The sequence below is a fragment of the Raphanus sativus genome, chromosome 6, assembly GCF_000801105.2.
Source record: "Raphanus sativus cultivar WK10039 chromosome 6, ASM80110v3, whole genome shotgun sequence".
In the NCBI taxonomy this organism is placed as follows: domain Eukaryota; kingdom Viridiplantae; phylum Streptophyta; class Magnoliopsida; order Brassicales; family Brassicaceae; genus Raphanus; species Raphanus sativus.
The window spans coordinates 32,910,781-32,929,099 of NC_079516.1; the positions used below are offsets into that span (position 1 = coordinate 32,910,781).

The 18,319-nt window shown below is 41.3% G+C and overlaps 3 protein-coding genes across 3 annotated transcripts; 1 reads left to right on the top strand and 2 right to left on the bottom strand.

The window, feature by feature from the left end:
* Window positions 1-5,172: 5,172 nt before the first annotated feature.
* Window positions 5,173-7,238, bottom strand: LOC108806534 (uncharacterized). Its single transcript, XM_056987365.1, has 3 exons — window positions 6,865-7,238; window positions 6,568-6,779; window positions 5,173-6,498 (listed from the first exon to the last, which is right to left on the bottom strand). Exons 1-3 carry the CDS (start codon window positions 7,166-7,168, stop codon window positions 5,410-5,412), a joined length of 1,605 nt encoding a protein of 534 aa, XP_056843345.1. The 5' UTR covers window positions 7,169-7,238; the 3' UTR covers window positions 5,173-5,409.
* A 1,219-nt stretch (window positions 7,239-8,457) lies between these two features.
* On the bottom strand, window positions 8,458-9,118 carry LOC108810563 (uncharacterized). The gene has a single exon (XM_018582666.2). It carries the CDS (start codon window positions 8,735-8,737, stop codon window positions 8,489-8,491), a length of 249 nt encoding a protein of 82 aa, XP_018438168.1. The 5' UTR covers window positions 8,738-9,118; the 3' UTR covers window positions 8,458-8,488.
* A 7,134-nt stretch (window positions 9,119-16,252) lies between these two features.
* On the top strand, window positions 16,253-17,988 carry LOC108811126 (probable myosin-binding protein 5). The gene is made up of 2 exons (XM_018583176.2): window positions 16,253-17,657; window positions 17,731-17,988. Exons 1-2 carry the CDS (start codon window positions 16,289-16,291, stop codon window positions 17,928-17,930), a joined length of 1,569 nt encoding a protein of 522 aa, XP_018438678.1. The 5' UTR covers window positions 16,253-16,288; the 3' UTR covers window positions 17,931-17,988.
* Window positions 17,989-18,319: the final 331 nt, after the last annotated feature.

Below are 18,319 nucleotides of genomic sequence, written 5' to 3' on the forward strand. Positions count from 1 at the left end.
GAAGGCTCGCATGAAGCAGTTGATTCGAGGAATCAATGAAGATGCGTGGACAGCTGTGGAGACTGGTTCGGAGCTGTTGAAGTAAAGCAGTTCCAGCTGATTCAGGGGAGTACTTCAGCTAAAGAGGCGTGGGAGATCCTGCTGAATTCGTTTGAAAGAGATGATAGTGTCAAGAGGACACGTCTGGATCGTCTTGGGTCGCAGTTTGAGAATCTGAAGTGGTCAGATGCGGATACGGTGGCGAGCTTCAGTGCCAAACTCAGTGCTATGGCGCATGAAGCATGTGTACTTGGAAAGAAGTACAAGGAGAAGAAGCTAGTGAAGAAGTTGCTACGCTGTCTTCCAGCAAGGTTTGGAGCTCAGAAGGCGGTCCTAAATATGACTGCAAACACGGATGAGCTCAAGTTTGACAAGGTTGTGGGTATGCTGAAGGCGGAAGAGATGGAGACAGGCAGTGGCTCGGTGTCTACATCAGGAGGTACGCCAGGGAGTATAGCCCTTGTAGCTGACAAAGAAGTTGATAGACTTCGGAAGGTTGAAGATGCCTTGGGGTGGATAGTCAGGAATCTTGGAAAGAGGATGAATCACCCTGAGGAGATGAAACAATATGGTCGCCAGGGAGGTGATCGTGGGAATGGCATAAGGAGAGGAAATCTCAGATGCTATGAGTGTGAAGGAGTTGGTCATATAAGGGCTGATTGTCCGGTGGTACGCCGAAGAAAGCTAAAGTGCTCTGAGTGTATAGGTGTTGGACACACACGGCGTGAATGTCCAAACTCAAAGAAGGAAAAAGGAGTTTCATCGCAGTCGTCTGTTGAGTCAGAGTCTGAAGAAGATGAAAATGTGTTGAAGAATATGGTTGCGTTTGGTGCACGCAAGGTGGGATCTAGTAAATTCTCTGATTCAGATCTCAGTACAGATGATGAGGAGTATCACGTGCTGCTTAACAAGTGGTTGAGGGTCAAGGATCAGAATCTGATATTGGAGGATATGGTTCTGAAGCAGAACGAGTTGCTTGAAGAACTTCGTGAAGAACTTGCCACTGTGAATGAGAAATATGAGTCTCTTGAGCAGAAGGTTAGCAAGGTGAAGAAAGTTGCTACTGAAGAAGTACAACAGAAGGGGCTGTCACATTTCGTGCATGGGAGCACATCAAAAAGTGGAGCCAAAGAAGCTTGTCAGGAAGTACGTCGGGATGTGCGACAAGGAGTACGGCAGGAAGTTCTACAGCGTGGGGCTGTGAGTAACAAGCCGAAAGTGGTACGTCAGTGCAGCAACATGAAGGTCAGACAGGAGGGTCTGAAGCATGGGTGTGCATCTGGTACAAGGAAGGAGGTTGATCGGTGCATCAGCAACTGTGTCAGGCCAAAGAAGAAGCAACATCGGATGTGCTGCTGGTTCTGTGGAAAGGTTGGACACAAGAAGGTGGAGTGTTTTGCTCGTGAGAAGAGCAGAAACATAGCCAAGAGGGTGAACAAGACGTTCACTAAACCCAAGAGGGTTGAAGAGGTGTTTGTAGCCAAGCGTGGCTTACTTGATGAGATCAAGGAGAAGACATCAGAAGAAGGATGCAGCTCTGGTAGGAGTGATCTTGAAGAAGATCAAGAAGCATCAAGTCTGGAGGTAGGACACGGAGTTGTCCATAGCACAAAGGGGAAGGAGATCGAAGTGCGTCAGGAAGTGATGCGAGAGGATCTTCAGGAGGGTGATAGCGAAATCACTCCAAGACAATAGCAACGAGTGCAGAGGGCATTCGGGGTGGTTGAGGAAGGACTCATGGTCAAGGAGACGACGCATGAAGGAAGCCAGGTCCTCAACAGAAGTGGGTCGAGAGGTGCTCGACAGGTGCGTCAGATCGTGATGCAGTAAGTGTAATCTATTCCGCTGCAGCAGAGGTTGTATCATGATTACGCATGGAGTAGCAGACGGGTTTGTCTGTAAGGCTTGACATCTAAGCATCTGTTTTAGCTTAGTATGCAATCGAGCAGGGGGAGAATGGTGACGTGGTTAAAGGAGTGCATATCTCGTGGGGGAGAAGAGCATAGTGATGGACGTCCTGAAGTAGATGATGCTTGTCTCGTGGGGGAGAAAAGCATGTTGTGGTGCACATCTCGTGGGGGAGAAAAGCACAATTGGCGTGGAAGTTTCCAGGTGGGGAACGTGGTTGTTAAACCAGAAGAAGGTTGTGCTTGATCGGCACACAAAGCTAAAAGGGGGAGATTGTTGATGTAAAGATGTCCGCCCTGAAGTAGTCGCTGACGTAGTTGCTGAAGCAGACGTCGTAGTGAGTGGTGAAGACCATGTGGAGTCGAGATGCTGAGCTGGAGTCGTGTAGACTTGGAGAGCAAGGGAGTATCTTGAAGAAAAGACAAAGAGAAATAAACTTGGAGAGCAAGTTTATGACTTAAAGGAAGAGGAATAAGTGCATTCCAAGAAAAGGAAAGTTGCACTTATTGATATGGAAGATGTCCATATTGTGGTTCCTTGGAGACTAGGGTTTCGGGAACATGGAGAATTATATAAGATAGCTATGGGTCGTCTGTAGAGAGATAGAGACACAGAGACTGATCTTATAGAGAGAGAGAAGCGCTTGGAAGTGTTCTGGGTCGTGCTGAAGCAGGGGCTGAAGTACTTGACGGTGGAGAGACATAAGCGGGTAGCTTAGAAATTGTTCAGTAGCAACTGTTAGGGTGTTAAAAGGCTAGCGAGGTTGATTAAGCAGAACTTGTAATTGAATTGTACAAGGCGATTTCTAATAAAGCTATTGGTGTGTGCTTGTGTAATTGTCTCTCTTGATTTACCTTCTGCATTACTATTGTGGTGTTATCTTTGCACTTACACTTTTCATATTCACTTTTAACCTTCTCCTGCTCACTTCTCAGATTCACGGGGTCTGATTGGGGATTGGGCTGATGAAGGTTTGTAGTTGTGTAAAACCATGAAAGCCAAAAATTTCCAATCACTTTTATGAGGCTTAGAAATTTGTAAAACCTTTTTTTTTTGGTCAATAAATTTGTAAAGCCTTAAAACCATTTTTCAGAAAAAAAAAAATTTATTCACCTTTTTCAACAACCACTTTTTTAAGGTTTTAAATTTTTATTTTCTTCAATTTTTATTTTTAAAAAACGTGGATGACTTTTTTATTTTATTTTGGGCTTTTTTAGGGAATAACCAAAAAAAAATAGAAATTAGATTTAGAGAGAGAGAGAAGAGAGAGATAGGTAGAGAAAAGAGGAGAGAGGGTGGGATTTTAGATAGACTGTGAATTATGGTTTTTTTAGGTTATTAAGCCCAATTTCCCTTTTATCTTTTGTTCATTTTTGACCAAAATAATCAAAACAATAAGTATAGTAATTAATAATTAATTATCATTAATTAGTTAAATTTTTAACATGAAAAGTCTTAACTTACTATTGTTAGACATTAGATTGTTAAAATCTAAAACTTATTATAAAAGTAATTGAAAACATTTAAGAATGATTCAAAACAAAAATAAAATAAGATACTATTTAAAGAAGATTTTTTCACTATATATATAGTTTTCTTAGTGTTATACTAAATTAATTTAAAAATAAGAATAACAACTAATATTGAATAAATAAAGTTATAAGTCTTTTGGGCCTTATTTTCATTCAATTGTATGTCCTTTTAAATGGTCCATTTCACTAGCAAAATAATACAGACTCATTAGGTGATTCGATTGTCCCATTTTTCTTGCGTCTGTTTGAAAACTTGTGATGCAAATGACTTTTTTATGCTATTGACTAATATTAGGTGCTTAAATCCGAGCTTTTCAGTTTCAAAATATTCACATCTCCAGTAACTTTTTGATCTTATAAACATAAGCATACCTAAATTTTGTAGGAAACCTTTCGTCGAGATTTTCTGCGCTACATTAGTTATCATCCATCTCCCTCACTATTCATGATGTCTTCAACTTAAACCAGTTCATCATGATTGCATCAGAACATCAGTTACTCTTTCTTCTTTGTCTGTCTTCTACAATCTCATGTTGATTTAATATACATTGGGTCTTTGCTTTGTTTATGATCTCAGAAGCCTAGGCAACAAACAGCAAACTGAGGATTGAGAAGGCTGATGTGTAGTTGCTTGAGTCAGTATATGAAAGAGAACATACCTTTGGAGAGCTGAGCTTGGGTATGGAAGGCAAGCCTGAGGTCATCGGTAAGACCTTCTTTTTTCTTTCATAACCAGTTTATTTGTTATCTCTGATTTTGAATTCGCCAATCGATCTACTGCCCAGAATCAATGAAGCTTCGACACTTATCCGAGTTATGGAGGAGAATCATCGCGTGACTAAAGCAGCCAATAAACTTACCTGATTTACATTTGATGGATTCTCTTAGGTGATACTAGGAGAAGATAGTAAACATATATGTGATGCATGACACTGGAAAAGGTCTCATTAACGTAAAATTATATGAAAGGTTATGCAGTCATATATTTTAGAACACGATTGTTATACTTTTTATTGGCAGTAGACATGGAGAATAATCATGAATTATACGCTATCTAGTTAAAGGTAATGATTTGATATTGTAAACATATGTATTTACAAGTGGTAGTTTTTTTTCTTCTTTCTCGAATACTAATATGTTTGTTTTAGTATTATATCTCATGCGCCTATGCTGTCTTTTTGTTATGCAGGAAATTCACAGGCTACTTAGACACAGTGTAGCTGCTGTTAAGATTTCTACTCAGTTCTCACCTTGGTCATCTGCCTTATTGAATTTCTTTCTCCCCTCACAAACAGGTTTGAATTATTGACATGAGACTTCTCTTTGTTTACACCAAATCAAATAAGTGCGGATTCTTACAAGAAGCTTATCTTTGTGGTTCCAGCTGCTTCTCCATCCTGACTCTGATGACTCCGCTTAGCTATCCCAGGTTATAAAATGTTCTCCGTCTTCCAGTGTCACAAATTCACTAGTTGGTGGCTTGAACTCGTAATCCACTACTGAATAATATTCATAAGGTTACACCACTAGAAAGCAGAAAAACAAGGTACAATTAAATGTGCGAGAGGAGACTTACAATGGAAACAACTATTCTTTATGTCAGGTACGTATATGAAAGGAGCCCTATACTTTGTGACCATGTTCTGGTGACATGGAAAAGAAAACAATCAGCAGAGGGAACAAGAAGGCCAAAACGATCAAACATACACTCATATTTACTATTTCAATAACCACCCAAAAGATTAGGATGGACAAAGATAAATAATTGGACACAAAATGTTAGAACATCAGCGCATAGTCTTTTGCTTTTGGTTAACCACACATATTTGTATTATGCACACGTACATATATGAATCATCACATTTTGTTCATTACATGCCCTATTTGAAGCCCATCAATTTAAAACACATTTGCCATCCATCCTAGAAATTCAAGTTTTTCGATGACGTTTTCTAGCGTTCATAAGCTCCATCAGGGAAGGTAGCGGCCGAGGCACAGGTGCATTCATTGATCTGTATAGCTTTCTCAAATCACCACTAAGATCTCTGCAAGTGTCCTTCGAAGAAAAAGAAGAAAAGCTCCTACAAGATACCTCCTCAATTGTTTCTTGTTTGGTATCATATTCAGCTACTTCCTCAAGATTTAACTCTTCTACACATGTACTCTGTATAACTTTTCTCTCATGTAGTTGATCAGAGACCTGAGAACTTAGCCTTGCTCTCCCAAACAGAGTTACAGGAAGGTTATTTCTCTCAGGGGATAAAATCAGAAGCTGCTTCTTTACGGTAGAGGATTCAATCACTGGTTCCATCTTGGTATCAGCAGAATCCACATCACTCATGAGACAGCAACTGAGAGTTACTGTCTGAGTATCAGTTGCAGCAACAGAAGAAACTTCCATGTCGATGTCTAGAAGCTTCCAGAAAGGATCATCGGACGAAAACCGACTAACAAAGCAGTTTTTCTTAACGTAGTCCAGTTCCATTGCTCTACAAGAAGGAACAGTTGACACAACCCATCTCGGAGACAGAACTTTCATCGCTGATTCCAGCTCTTCCCGCGACGAATGCATCGAGTAACACACATGCCAAACACCAAACTCATCCTTGACAGCTTCACTAAACCTAACTTTCCTCTGCTTTTGAGCTTGGCTCGCACTCAAGAAACCATCTTCATCATCATCATCATCATCATCACAAACGTACCACTGAGCTGAAGGGCGGATGATAAGAGGCTCACTCTGACGTTTCGATCTTGCCTCAGCAAGTTTCGCGGATGCTCTTTCGTAGAGTCTAGGGAACCCAGTGAATATGTGAAACCGTGAAGAAGGATCTTCAGAGACAATCTCAGGAGCTATAACCATTAGCAACCTGAAACATTCCAAGTTTGTAGCTTTGTCGACATAGATCTTGGAGCCAAAGGTTGTTGAAACTTGTGAGAGGATATCCTCTTGGCCCAACATGTCACAAGCAAGATACACAACCGATGCATCAGGGTGGTTCCATATGCAATTAATGATCTGATTCATGAGCAAGAATAAAAAAAATGAATAAACTTTACACAAAAAAAAAAAAAAAAAAAAAACCACCTGTCTGATAGCTGAATGCTTGGTCGGAAACCTCTGAGGGGATTTCCCGAATGTGCAGTCCAAGAAGATGTAATCGAGACAGCATTTTGGTGCGTTGCCTTGTCTTCCTAAATACTTCTCGGGAAGGTTATGTATGCAGTCTATTGTAAGCCTACAATCACCAGTGTGAAGAATGTTGCCGAAACTCCCTTCAAACAAGAACATGACCGCTCCTGTAGTGATGATGAATGAACAGAGATTCTTAAAAAATCGAAATCTACGCAGTTTTAGGGTTTAGTGTTTAGGGTTTAGATTTACCAGGACAATGATTGGCATCAAAAGCAGTAACGTTGAAACAACCATCAGGATCATCGACGATTACGGTTTGACCAATCTCAATCCTCAGGAAGAAAGACTCGTCAAGGTGAGGATGACGTTGAAGAAGAAGAGAGATGGTGAGGGAAGTGGAGTAGATCGGGAAGACGACGGCGCTGTGATGTGAAATCCCGACGGTGTGGTCTTTGTGAGCGTGAGTCAAGAAATGATGTCTCTTTATCCTCTTCTTCGTCGTCGTGAAAGTGTCGACGGAGAATGGTAAACCTCTCGGCATCTCTATCGCCATCCTCGTCGCAGTCAAGTTTCTGGTTCGCTGATGATTGGAACTGACGGCGGTTTTTGGTTTGTTATTAGGGATTGAAATGGCGCCCATAGGTGAACAAAAGCGAGGGAGATGACTTTTTCCAAATTTTCCCTTTAATTTAACTAATGTAAGATTTATGTATATAAAAAAATTAATTTAATTAAAGGAGATGGATAAATCATTAAAAATCAAATGTTGTCAAAGATATATAAATCAAATGTATAGAGAGAAAAATAGAGAGAGAAAGCTCCCGAGAGAAAAGTAGATATGTGGTGTTTCCGGCGTACGGTCGGCGCGTGAGCGTCCGTGTCATCGCAGGAGACATTTTCCTTTCGTCCAGTCATCCCTCGCTTTAACTCTCCATCGCTTCCTTCGCATGATTGCCTTGTCGGAGCTTTAGATCAGGACTTTCTACTGTCGGTGATTCGGGGAGTTGTCCGATAGCGGCCGCTCTACATCCGGAGTAAAGACGCGGTCGTGGGGGAAGAGGTGGTGTGGTGAAGCTTTGCGTCAGTCATTGTCTTTTTCCGGGAGGTGAAGGCTTTAATAGCTCCACCGCCGCCGCCTCTGTTACTGGGAGGAGGAAGCGTTAGTCAGCTTCTCTGTCGCCAGCTCTTGTTCTCGGGGTGGGAAGACTCCTTCAGTCTGGCGCCGTCGGGTTTAGTTTTTCGCTTTTGAAATTAGGTTAAGTTTAGTCAGTGGTTAGGGTTTGTGATTCAATTATGAATCGGGTTTGTAGCTTTGCTTATGGTTATATGGCTCGCGTTGGTGCGGAGATGGAAAGGATCCTCGAAGAGATCGAAGTGACCATTCCCGGTGAAGAAGAGCATGAAAGCTAGGGTTTCTTTGTGGTCGGAGGCTCGTTGTTTGTGAGCTCCGGCGGAGTGAGTAGCGGTGGCTAGAACTGACGGCGTGTCGGAGGGGCAACGACTGAGTTGAGGCAGAGTGGACGCGTGGCGTCCCGTGGGTGAAGACCGCAATACGCGGTTGGGCCTCCTTGTCGTTGGGCCCTTTGGAAACGGCCCGGGTTCGTTTGGAGATTTGGGGCGTAGGCCCGTTTAGTATATGTCTTATTGGACCCGAGTTAGTGGGCTTAAGATGTATAAGTTAAACTGATGGTTGTAATATCTGGGCTTGGCCCACTTTAATATAATTTCTTTGTGGAAAAAAAAAAGATATAAATCAAACATATTAGATGCATAAAACATTAAAATCAAATAAGCTAAAAGTACGCATCAAACATATTACTTGTCAAAGTGAATATAATAATTGATGTTTAATGTTTTTTTTCTTTTTGGATGTTTAATGTTTGTTTGTGATTTTGTGATACTTGGCCTTAACCCAACTGAAACCAATGGCAGAGCTTGTCTTTAGCTTCTTAAAACCAGAAGAAGCTACAGCTTTGGTCTTGTCTAGCCCTTGTCCCAGTTTCTGCTTGTACTTAGCCGTTTTCGAGTTAGAAGCAGCTCCACCTCCGCTAACGGCACTGCCCCCTATGCGTCCTCCTTTGTCAGAGTTGTCCCACTGGTCAGCCCACGATGTTCCGTTCATTTTTATATTTTCCTATTTAAAAAAGCTTTCAATCAGAAACAATTTGGTTTTTGTATGGGAGTAAAAACTGAAAATTGATTTCAAGTTTGTTTTGTGATTGGCTGATTGCCTCTGGTTTTCTTTGATGTGTTTATATATACACACATCTCGTCATCTCATACGTAAAGACCGTGTTCCTGTGGTCAAACCTTGTGTTCTTGAACAACAAGATTTCTTTTGATTTGTTTCCTGTTTTTTTTTGTGCAACGATTTGCTTCCTTTTTAACTACTTATTTCAAAAAAGAAAAATTATTTCCTTTCTAATCGTCAACAACTTCTGGAACCTTAGCTGGAAGATTGAACAATTATTCTAATGTAAAGATTCTCTCGTGGAAGCTAGTCTAACTCGTACATTTCTGTAGAATCATGTATCCATTGTGGGAGTTTCTTCAAATTCCCTCGAAGCAAGACCCTCAGTTGTCAATGATTGGACTTATCCAACATGAAGTGTTACAAAATTCAGGAAAATTTTACTTTTTTCTATGTTCAAGACCAAATGGAATCCAATATCGATTGAGTCATTGAGAGAGAGACTGAAAAAAAAACAAGTGCCTCAAGAAAGCTAAATTACGACCAAAACTAGCTTTTTCCATTTGTCTGCCAATCTATCTATCTATATAAAAAATATTTTTTTCATTCATGGGGTTCTCCACGTCGACATCCACATCAGAAAATCTGTTTCTGTAGAAGCGACACGTGTCCCACTTCCAAAATGCAATACTTCGTCTTTATTCTCTCTTTTCTTTTTTTTTTCCGTCGGTCTTTTTCTTTTTATTGCCAAAATTTTTACTCTTCACCAAAACCACCTACTTAAAAATCGGAGTCATCCTTCCCAGGGAATCTACGGCGTACCCACGTGACCCATCAATCAAAAAGCAGATCCCACTCGATCGTACACGAAGTTGGTAGATCGTTGATACCCCATTTACAATCGGAGAATATTAGAGTAGAGAATAATTTGTATATGGTTTATGTGTAAACCAAGACCTTAACCGAGTAAACCGGTTCACTGTAATTATATAATTACAAATTATTCTCTACTCTAATAAACCATATGCAAATTATTCTCTACTCTAATAGACGTTAGTAGCTCATCACTCATCACTCATCAGGGACCAGAGACAGTGCCGCCGGGAAGGGAGAGATCATCATGTTGTTCGGAGTTAGAGTCGTGGTTGATCCGATGAGAAAGTGTATGAGTTTCAACAATCTATTTGATTACGAAAAGTCTTCGCCAGAGGAGGAGATGCAGAAGACAAAACCCAACCGGATGCCGGTTACGCCTCCGCCATCTGATGATTGTATTGGTTGATTCGTTGTCTCTATTGGCTGGTTGATTATTGTTTGGACAAAACAGGAGTAGCGTGGACAGAGAGTGAGCACAAGAGGTTCTTGCGTGGTCTGCAGAGAGTAGGGAAATGAGACTCGAAAGCGATATCAAGAAACTTTGTCAAGAGCAGGACTCCTACTCAAGTTGCTAGCCACGCTCAGAAGTACTTCCTCCGGAGAACCAACCTCAACCGGAGAACCAACCTCAAGATATTTCATATCAACCATTCAGCAAATCCTTCTTTCAATCTAAACAGAGATGCTGCTCCATCCAACTCAATACATTCGATTATGCCTAAAGGTAGCAGAGAACTTGAGAGAAATGTGTTTGTTTTAACTTTCTTTTACTGAAGTTTATTCATTTCAACTTGATTACAACTGAGGCCATAGCCTTTGTTTTATAGAGATAAGAAGAACAATCTGGAGACGTCATAGCTGGCTTGACAGCTCACTCACAGTCATCAAGAAGAGCGTCAAAACGGTTGCGCAAAGGAAGGTGTGACTCGCGCTGTGCCGTACTCTTTATCACTCTGTTTTGTCATGTTTCTCTTGTAGCCGTTGCAGAGATGAGAGGCTTGGTGGGCTTGTTGTGACAAGGGCCCAATAGCATATTTGTTTCTGATCCGTTGGGTCCAATACCCCTGCTCAAACTCGAGGTGGGTGGAAACTCAACACCGAGTTTGTATCGCAAACGGAAGAAGCTTTGCTGAGACAATGACTTCGTGAACACATCTGCTAGCTGCTGTATTGCCGGAATGTGTTTCACGACCAGAGAACCATTTGCGACCTTCTCACGAGCAAAATGGTAATGTGTAGCAAAGTGTTTCGACTTGCGATGGAGAACAGGGTTTGCAGTGAGCTGAACTGCAGATAGGTTGTCATAGTATACTTCAGCAGCCGTATACTACTTCACACCAATGCTGTTCAGCATTCCAACTATCCACTCAAGCTCTGCAGCTGTATCAGAGAGGGTTCGATATTCAGCTTCTGTAGACGAACTAGCAACTGAATCCTGCTTCTTTGCTGACCACGAAATCATGTTTGAGCCGAGGAAAGTGCAGAATCCACCAGTGGAGCATCTTGTGTCTTGACAACCCGCCCAATCACTATCACAATAAGCTCTTAGCTGAGAATCAGTGTCAGTCTTGAAAAATATGCCCATGGTGATAGTTCCTTTGACATATCGCAAGATGCGTTTGAGCAAGTTGAAGTCAGAGAGAGTTGGCTCATGCATCTTCTGACAGACCAAGTTGACGGCAAACTGAATATCTGGGCGTGTCAACGTGAGGTACTGCAGCTTTCCTGCTAAGCTCCTGAAATAGGTAGGATTATCAAAGACCGTGTCTTGATGTGGGATTCTGTCAAGTTGCAGAGGAAGAGGCGTGGGCATTGGCGAGCAATCAAGCATCCATGCAGCTTGTAACAAGTTTGAAGCATACTTTTCTTGATTAAGGAACAAGCCTTGAGCTGTGAAATGCGCATGTATGCCAAGAAAGTAGCTTAACGGGCCCATATCCTTCATGCGAAATTGTTGGTTGAGCGCCACAAGGAGTTGACTGAGCAGAGCATTGTTGTTTCCTGTCAAGACTTTTAACATTGCACTAAAAACCGAATTCAAGAAGGAATGAACTGAACTTGTCAAACCAAGCTCTCGGTGCTTGTTTAAGACCGTATATGGCTTTGCTGAGCAGACATACATAGTCAGGATGAGCCTTATCTTCGAATCCTGGAGGCTGCTTCATGTAGACTGTCTCAGTCAAATCTCCGTGTAAGAAAGCATTTTTAACATCAAGCTGCTTGAACTCCCATCTGTTGATGACAGCATAGTGAAGTATGATCCTTACAGTAGCTGATCTTACAACTGGACTGTAAGTCTCTAGGAAATCAACTCGTTCTCTTTCTTCATTTCCCCTTGCAACCAACCGAGAACGGAGCTTCAGTAGAGTACCATCTGCGTTCAGTTTTACTCTATGAACCCATCCTGATCCAATCGGTTTAACTCCTGGAGGCAAAGGAACAAGACCCCAAGTATATGTTTCTTTGCAGTTTGTTATCTCTTCAGTCATTGAGCCGTTCCATCCGGGGTGGTTTAAAGCTTCAGCTGTTGTTCCAGGAAGCTGAGGAAGACCTTTGACTGTGAACAGATCATAGCGTGGGTTTGGTTTCATAACTCCAGCTTTGCCTCTGGTCGTCATCTTGTGAGAGTTTGCAGGCGGTGGAACAGGAGCAACCACCTCTGGAGCATCATTGTTATCTGATTCTTCAGATGCTGAACTTGATTCAGAGACTGAAGACTGTTGTTGAGCCTCGGGTGCAACATGAACTGGTGCCGTTTGTGGCACTGAAAGAGGAACATTGACTGTTTGTCCAACTTCATCAGGAAGAGAAGAATCCGCATTAGTAGACGGTGCAACAGGATGATACTGCAGACGCCAAGCAGAACCAAGTTTGGATGTTGCAGGAGGCAAGAGATGTTTGTAGACGTCAGTATAAGGGAGCCTTGTCTCATCAAACATGACGTGTCTGTTGATGTAGACACGACCAGTAGGAGGATGATAACAACGATAACCTTTATACTTCTCGTTGTATCCAAGAAAGACACACAAGAGAGTCTTTGGATCAAACTTGTGCTCAGCGTAAGGTCGGAGAAACGGATAGCAAGCAGACCCAAAAGCTCTCAGTGCTGTGTAAACAGGAGGTTTTCCATTCAACAGTTCAAACGGGCGCAACATCTTATCATTGACTGAGGAAGGAAGCAAATTGCTGAGGAAGGAAGCTGTGTAAAATGCTTCTACCCACAGCTCATGTGGCAAGTGCGCTTGATACATCATCGACAGTCCTAGCTCAGTTATATGTCGATGTCTTCATTCAGCTATTCAGTTCTGTTCTGGAGTGTGTGGACACGACACAATGTGTTTGATCCCCATAGCAGCAAAGTGGTTTGTAAGAGAGTGGTTTATGAATTCACCACCTCCATCTGACTGAAATATTGCAATCTTCTTGTTGTATTGATTTTCTACTTGAAGTTGAAAGGCTTTGAAGATTGTAGAAACTTCAGACTTGTATTTAAGGGGATAAGACCAACAAAACCTTGAGTAATTGTCTATGAACACAACATAATATCGAAAGCCCTGAACTGAAACAACAGGTGCAGGACCCCAAACATCACAATGTATTCTCTCAAGGACTCTACTTGAACGAAAAACTGAACTTGAAAACGGAAGCCTGCATGTCTTTCCAACTTGACATGCTTCACAGAGATGCTGAGACAGCTTATTGAAGGAGATAGCCTTTGTTGTAGATAGATACTTGAGCACTTGATCATTTGGATGCCCGAGCCTCAGATGCCACACTCTGTCACTTGCTGCTTGTTGTCTTGACGAGTAGAAAGCTCGAGACTCTGATGCATCCAGCCGATACAGGCCCTTAGTTTTGCTTCCCTGACTGAGCACTTTGCGGGTTTGCTTGTCCTTTACACATACAGTTGTAGCATCAAATGTAAACTCACATGGATAATCATCGGTGAATTTTGACACAGATAGCAAGGACTTAGTTATCTCAGGACACACAAGCACATCAAGAAGAGGAAGAGTACCTGAGCCGGAGTTGATTGAAGCAGAACCCACGTGTGTTATCGGCAGAAAGTCACCATTCCCCACCATGACTTGATCGTTTCCAGTGTACTCATGAGCTTCATCAAGGTGTTGAGGAGTGCTCGTCACATGATGAGAAGAGCCACTGTCAGGATACCACTCTGCGCCATTAGGTCGCTGGTTTGCTGCAGAGGTGAGGACATTGGCTTGAGGAGGAGGATCGTTCGGAGTAAAGCTTTCATCAAACCTACAGTGGCATCTGTAAGCAGCATGACTGTACTTGCCACAGATCTGACAAGTAGGACGCTGACCTCCAGTGTTTCTGTTAGGAGGCTGACCGAACTGCTGCGGAAAGCCTCTGCCTTGTGTTGAGTAAGAGCCACGTCCTCTCTGTCCTCCTCGGTTCTGTCCTCTTCCGCGTCCTGAGTAACCTCCTCTGTTCACATAGTAAGCTTGGTGAGGAGTTGCTTCAGGAGCCTTCTCATACGACTGCAGCTTATCGTCAAAACCGGTGAGTTTGTAACAACGTCTTCAAAGCAGGGACCTGGAAGTGTATCCATTGAATGCTCAATCACGGTACAGACAGCTTCATATTCTTTGCCTAGGCCGTTGAGAACGCCATAGATCTTCTCATTTTCCGTGAGAGGAGAGCCAATGGAGTCTAACTGGTCACAGAGAGACTTAATCTCAGAGAGGTAGGTTGCCATGGTCTTGTTGCCTTTCTTCATGGTCTGAACGCGTCGGTGAAGATCCATCCTTCGAGAGGCGGATACACGGTTGTACTTCTTTGCTAACGCCATCTAGACATCATGAGAGGTGTGAAGACCATAGACAGACTTCAGAGCTCTTCGGTTAAGGTACCGTAGGGCCACGCAAGAATAAGTTGGTCCTTTTGGATCCACTTGTTGAACTCCGGATTCACCGCTTGTGTTTCTTCTTCTCCAGCAAGAACGGTGACCGTTGGAGCAGGGCGAGGCTGATCTCCGGTGACATAGCCTAAAAGCGCTTGGCTTGAGAGGAACTGCTCAAACTGTAACTTCCAAAGTAGGTAGTTTCCTTCTTTGAGCTTCAAGGTAACAACGTGAGTGAGGGTAAGAGCTGTGACAGCGACGGTGTCTTGATTCCCATCCATCGTCTGAGCTCTGATACCATAAAGATAGCAGAGAACTTGAGAGAAATGTGTTTGTTTTAACTTTCTTTTACTGAAGTTTATTCATTTCAACTTTATTACAACTGAGGCCATAGCCTTTCTTTTATAGAGATAAGAAGAACAATCTGGAGACGTCACAGCTGGCTTGACAGCTCATTCACAGTCATCAAGAAGAGCGTCAAAACGGTTGCGCAAAGGAAGGTGTGACTCGCGCTGTGCCGTACTCCTTATCACTCTGTTTTATCATGTTTCTCTTGTAGCCGTTGCAGAAATGAGAGGCTTGGTGGGCTTATTGTGACAAAGGCCCAATAGCATATTTGTTTCTAACCCGTTGGGTCCAATAATGCCAAGCTTCAGTGATGGAGATAGCAATAGCAACATCATCAGAGTTGCTTAGACGTTAAAAGCCAAGGTGAATCCACAAGACATTGCTTCTTTCTTTGTTTCTCTGTTCTAGTAGTACGTACATATTGGGTTTAAAGTCTTAGTCTTGTTTTTGATCTTTACTATGTCGTCAAAACTGTTATGTATTCTTGTCTGAAATGAATAATCAGAGGGAAAAAGAAACATTAAACAGAGGAAGGACTTTAGAGATGGACGAACTAGGTTACTGTTTAGGGTTCATCATTATCATCTCTGTTTCTTGTTTGTAAAACTCTGTTGTGTGTTTTATTTTGTGTTAAGTTAAAACAAATCGTGATTCTCATGTGCCATCCCATATCAATCAATGAGTGGTGTTTTTTGCTCCCTCCTGTTCTTTACATATTCTAGATTTTTCACACGTTTTAATAAAATATATTAAATTTGCATAATTTTTTGTTTTTATCTTTTTTCCATAATTTTAAGTCAATAAAAATTCAATAAATGCAATTAATTTTTTTAAAAATTTACAATTAAATAACAAAACATGCATTGAAAATGCAAAAAAAAAAATTTGAAACAATTTTATTTCTTAGAATATGAAACTTAAAAAAATTAAAAAAAACGGAGGGAATATATCTTATGTTTTTTGGGGATAAGCTATAAGATGTATGTATGTATGGGGTTTGTCGCATTACCTGTAATGCTATAATAATGTAATGTTGCCAGTTTCATGTCTTTTTTGTGTTCTCGCCCCACTCGATGATGATTTTAAGATTATTAGGTGTCATTAATTAGTATATACATTATGTGCTTTTAATAGATGATTAGCGATAATCATTACGATCCCATGAATGGATACTATCTCTGAAAAAAATTCAAAAATGCACTAACATATACTCCATTCTTATCTGCGATTAACCGTTATTTCAGGTATTTTTGGTCTTCAACGATTCAAATATTTTTTAAATTTCCAAAAATAGAAGAATAAATAAGAAAGGTCATAACATAACCTCTGTTTTGCTTTTTTCTTTCGCCACCATTTCAATCTTCATGTAACCTTCTATCATCGGTGATCAAATGTCTAACCGTTCCTTCAAGAACTTCATAGAAGACGAACTTGGAACATTCCCACACTTCTTCATCTACGCAATCCTCGAATGGATCATCATCATCCTCCTCTTCATAGACGGCTTCCTCGCCTTCTCATCTAACCAATTCTCCAAACTCTTCGACCTCAGAACCCCTTGCCTCCTCTGCACCAGACTCGACCATGTTCTTGTCGGAACAAACCCTGACTTCTATTACAACGACTCCATCTGCGACTCTCACAAGAAGAACGTCTCTTCCCTAGCTTACTGTCATGTCCACAAGAAACTCTCAGAGATCAAAAGAATGTGTGAAGGTTGTCTCCTCTCTTTCGCTACCGAGAAAGAAACGGATGTTGATACCTACAAGTCTCTCATTGGTATCTTACATAAAGATCTTGAGCTTCTTATCGACGATGAACATCAGAAGGCGTTTCCGGTTACAGGTTCGAAGGTTGATCAATACCGAACCAACAACAGGTTTCAGGAGGAGCAGCAGCAGCGTTGTTCTTGTTGTGGAGAGTTGTTGAAGATAAAAACCGAGAAACCGAATAGTAGTAATAACCGATCTTTCTTCGCTGCTCCAAGTCCGTCTCCTAGAGTCTCATTCAACCAAAGAACTATGGATTTTTCCAAATACTCTGACTTGCCTGAGGAAGAAGAAGCTGTTAACACCAAAGACATACTTGATAGAACACCTAGTTTTGTAAGAGGAGGTAACAGTAGATTCTTTTCTGATTCAGCTCAGAACAGTCCACGCTGGTCTGTCCGGTCTATGAAGAAGACTATGATTGATCAGAATGGTCCGGACGCCGAAGTGTTGGATGGAGATTCCATACTTCATCACTTAAACAGGCAGGTCAGGCTGGACCGGAAGTCGTTGATGGATTTGTATATGGAGCTAGATGAAGAGAGGAGTGCTTCAGCTGTTGCTGCAAACAACGCCATGGCTATGATTACTAGGCTTCAAGCGGAGAAAGCCGCGGTTCAGATGGAGGCATTGCAGTATCAGAGAATGATGGATGAGCAAGCGGAGTATGATCAGGAGGCTTTGCAGTCTATGAGTGGTTTGTTGGTTAAGAGAGAAGAGGATATGAAAGAGCTTGAAGCTGAAATTGAAGCTTATAGATTGAGATATGGATTGTTGATAGAAGAAGATGAACAACAACAACAAGATGGCAAAGAAGAAGTACAACAACATCAAGACGGCGAAGGAGGAGAAGCAGAAGAGTTTCTTGATGAAGAAAACAATGAAACTAAACCGGATTGTTCATCAAATCATGAAGTAGATTTGGAACAAATGAAAGATTCAGCTGAGGAGACTACAGCCAACAATGGTGGGATCATAGAGGAAGAAAAAGGTTAGAGATTCATTGGTTATATGTTTCTTTAAGGTTATTTAACCATCTGAATCTTCTTTTGATGTTGTTACAGAAAATGGAAGCAGAAAAGATAAGTTAGTGAAGGAGATCTCAGAGATTACAGAGAGACTAATTGCCATTGAATCAAAGGGTGAATTGTTGCAACAAATTTCAAATGTTGTAGATGTTAGTGAAGGAGAAGCAATACTATTACAGATATCTCAGAATCTGCACATGCTTCGTAGTTTCATTGAAATGCCATCAGAATCATAAATGCTAACACTTGATTCTTCTATCATACATAAGAAGAAATCAAAACAACATGCTTGTATCAAATCTGTATGTAACACATACTGGAATTTTTATAATAGAACAAGAAAAGTTTTTACCTGTGTCTTACGTCAAATTAAATCCTGACTTTTTGTTTGAGAATTTGGTTGAATCTTTGTTTACTAAAATCTAAACCTTTAAGCCTAGTAATTATTTCTTTCTAATTAAAAAAAATATTTTTTTGTTACACGTTTTTTGTAACACCAAAAAATAAAAATAAAAAGATTATATATGAAAACCCCAATATGGTAGTCCGCAGTTCGATTCTAGTTGGCCACGAAGAGTAAAATTTATCGGCATTGCTGGAGTTCACAAAATAGCCGGTTGGCTTC

Bases quoted from the DNA above. Each gene is read 5' to 3' on its own strand.
- LOC108806534 (XM_056987365.1), bottom strand. From the start codon at position 7,168: ATGGCGATAGAGATGCCGAGAGGTTTACCATTCTCCGTCGACACTTTC. The intron at 6,780-6,864 runs GTAAATCTAAAC...TCATCACTACAG, and splicing joins TGATGCCAATCATTGTCCTG to GAGCGGTCATGTTCTTGTTT. The intron at 6,499-6,567 runs GTGGTTTTTTTT...CTCATGAATCAG, and splicing joins AGCATTCAGCTATCAGACAG to ATCATTAATTGCATATGGAA.
- LOC108810563 (XM_018582666.2), bottom strand. From the start codon at position 8,737: ATGAACGGAACATCGTGGGCTGACCAGTGGGACAACTCTGACAAAGGA.
- LOC108811126 (XM_018583176.2), top strand. From the start codon at position 16,289: ATGTCTAACCGTTCCTTCAAGAACTTCATAGAAGACGAACTTGGAACA. The intron at 17,658-17,730 runs GTTAGAGATTCA...ATGTTGTTACAG, and splicing joins GATCATAGAGGAAGAAAAAG to AAAATGGAAGCAGAAAAGAT.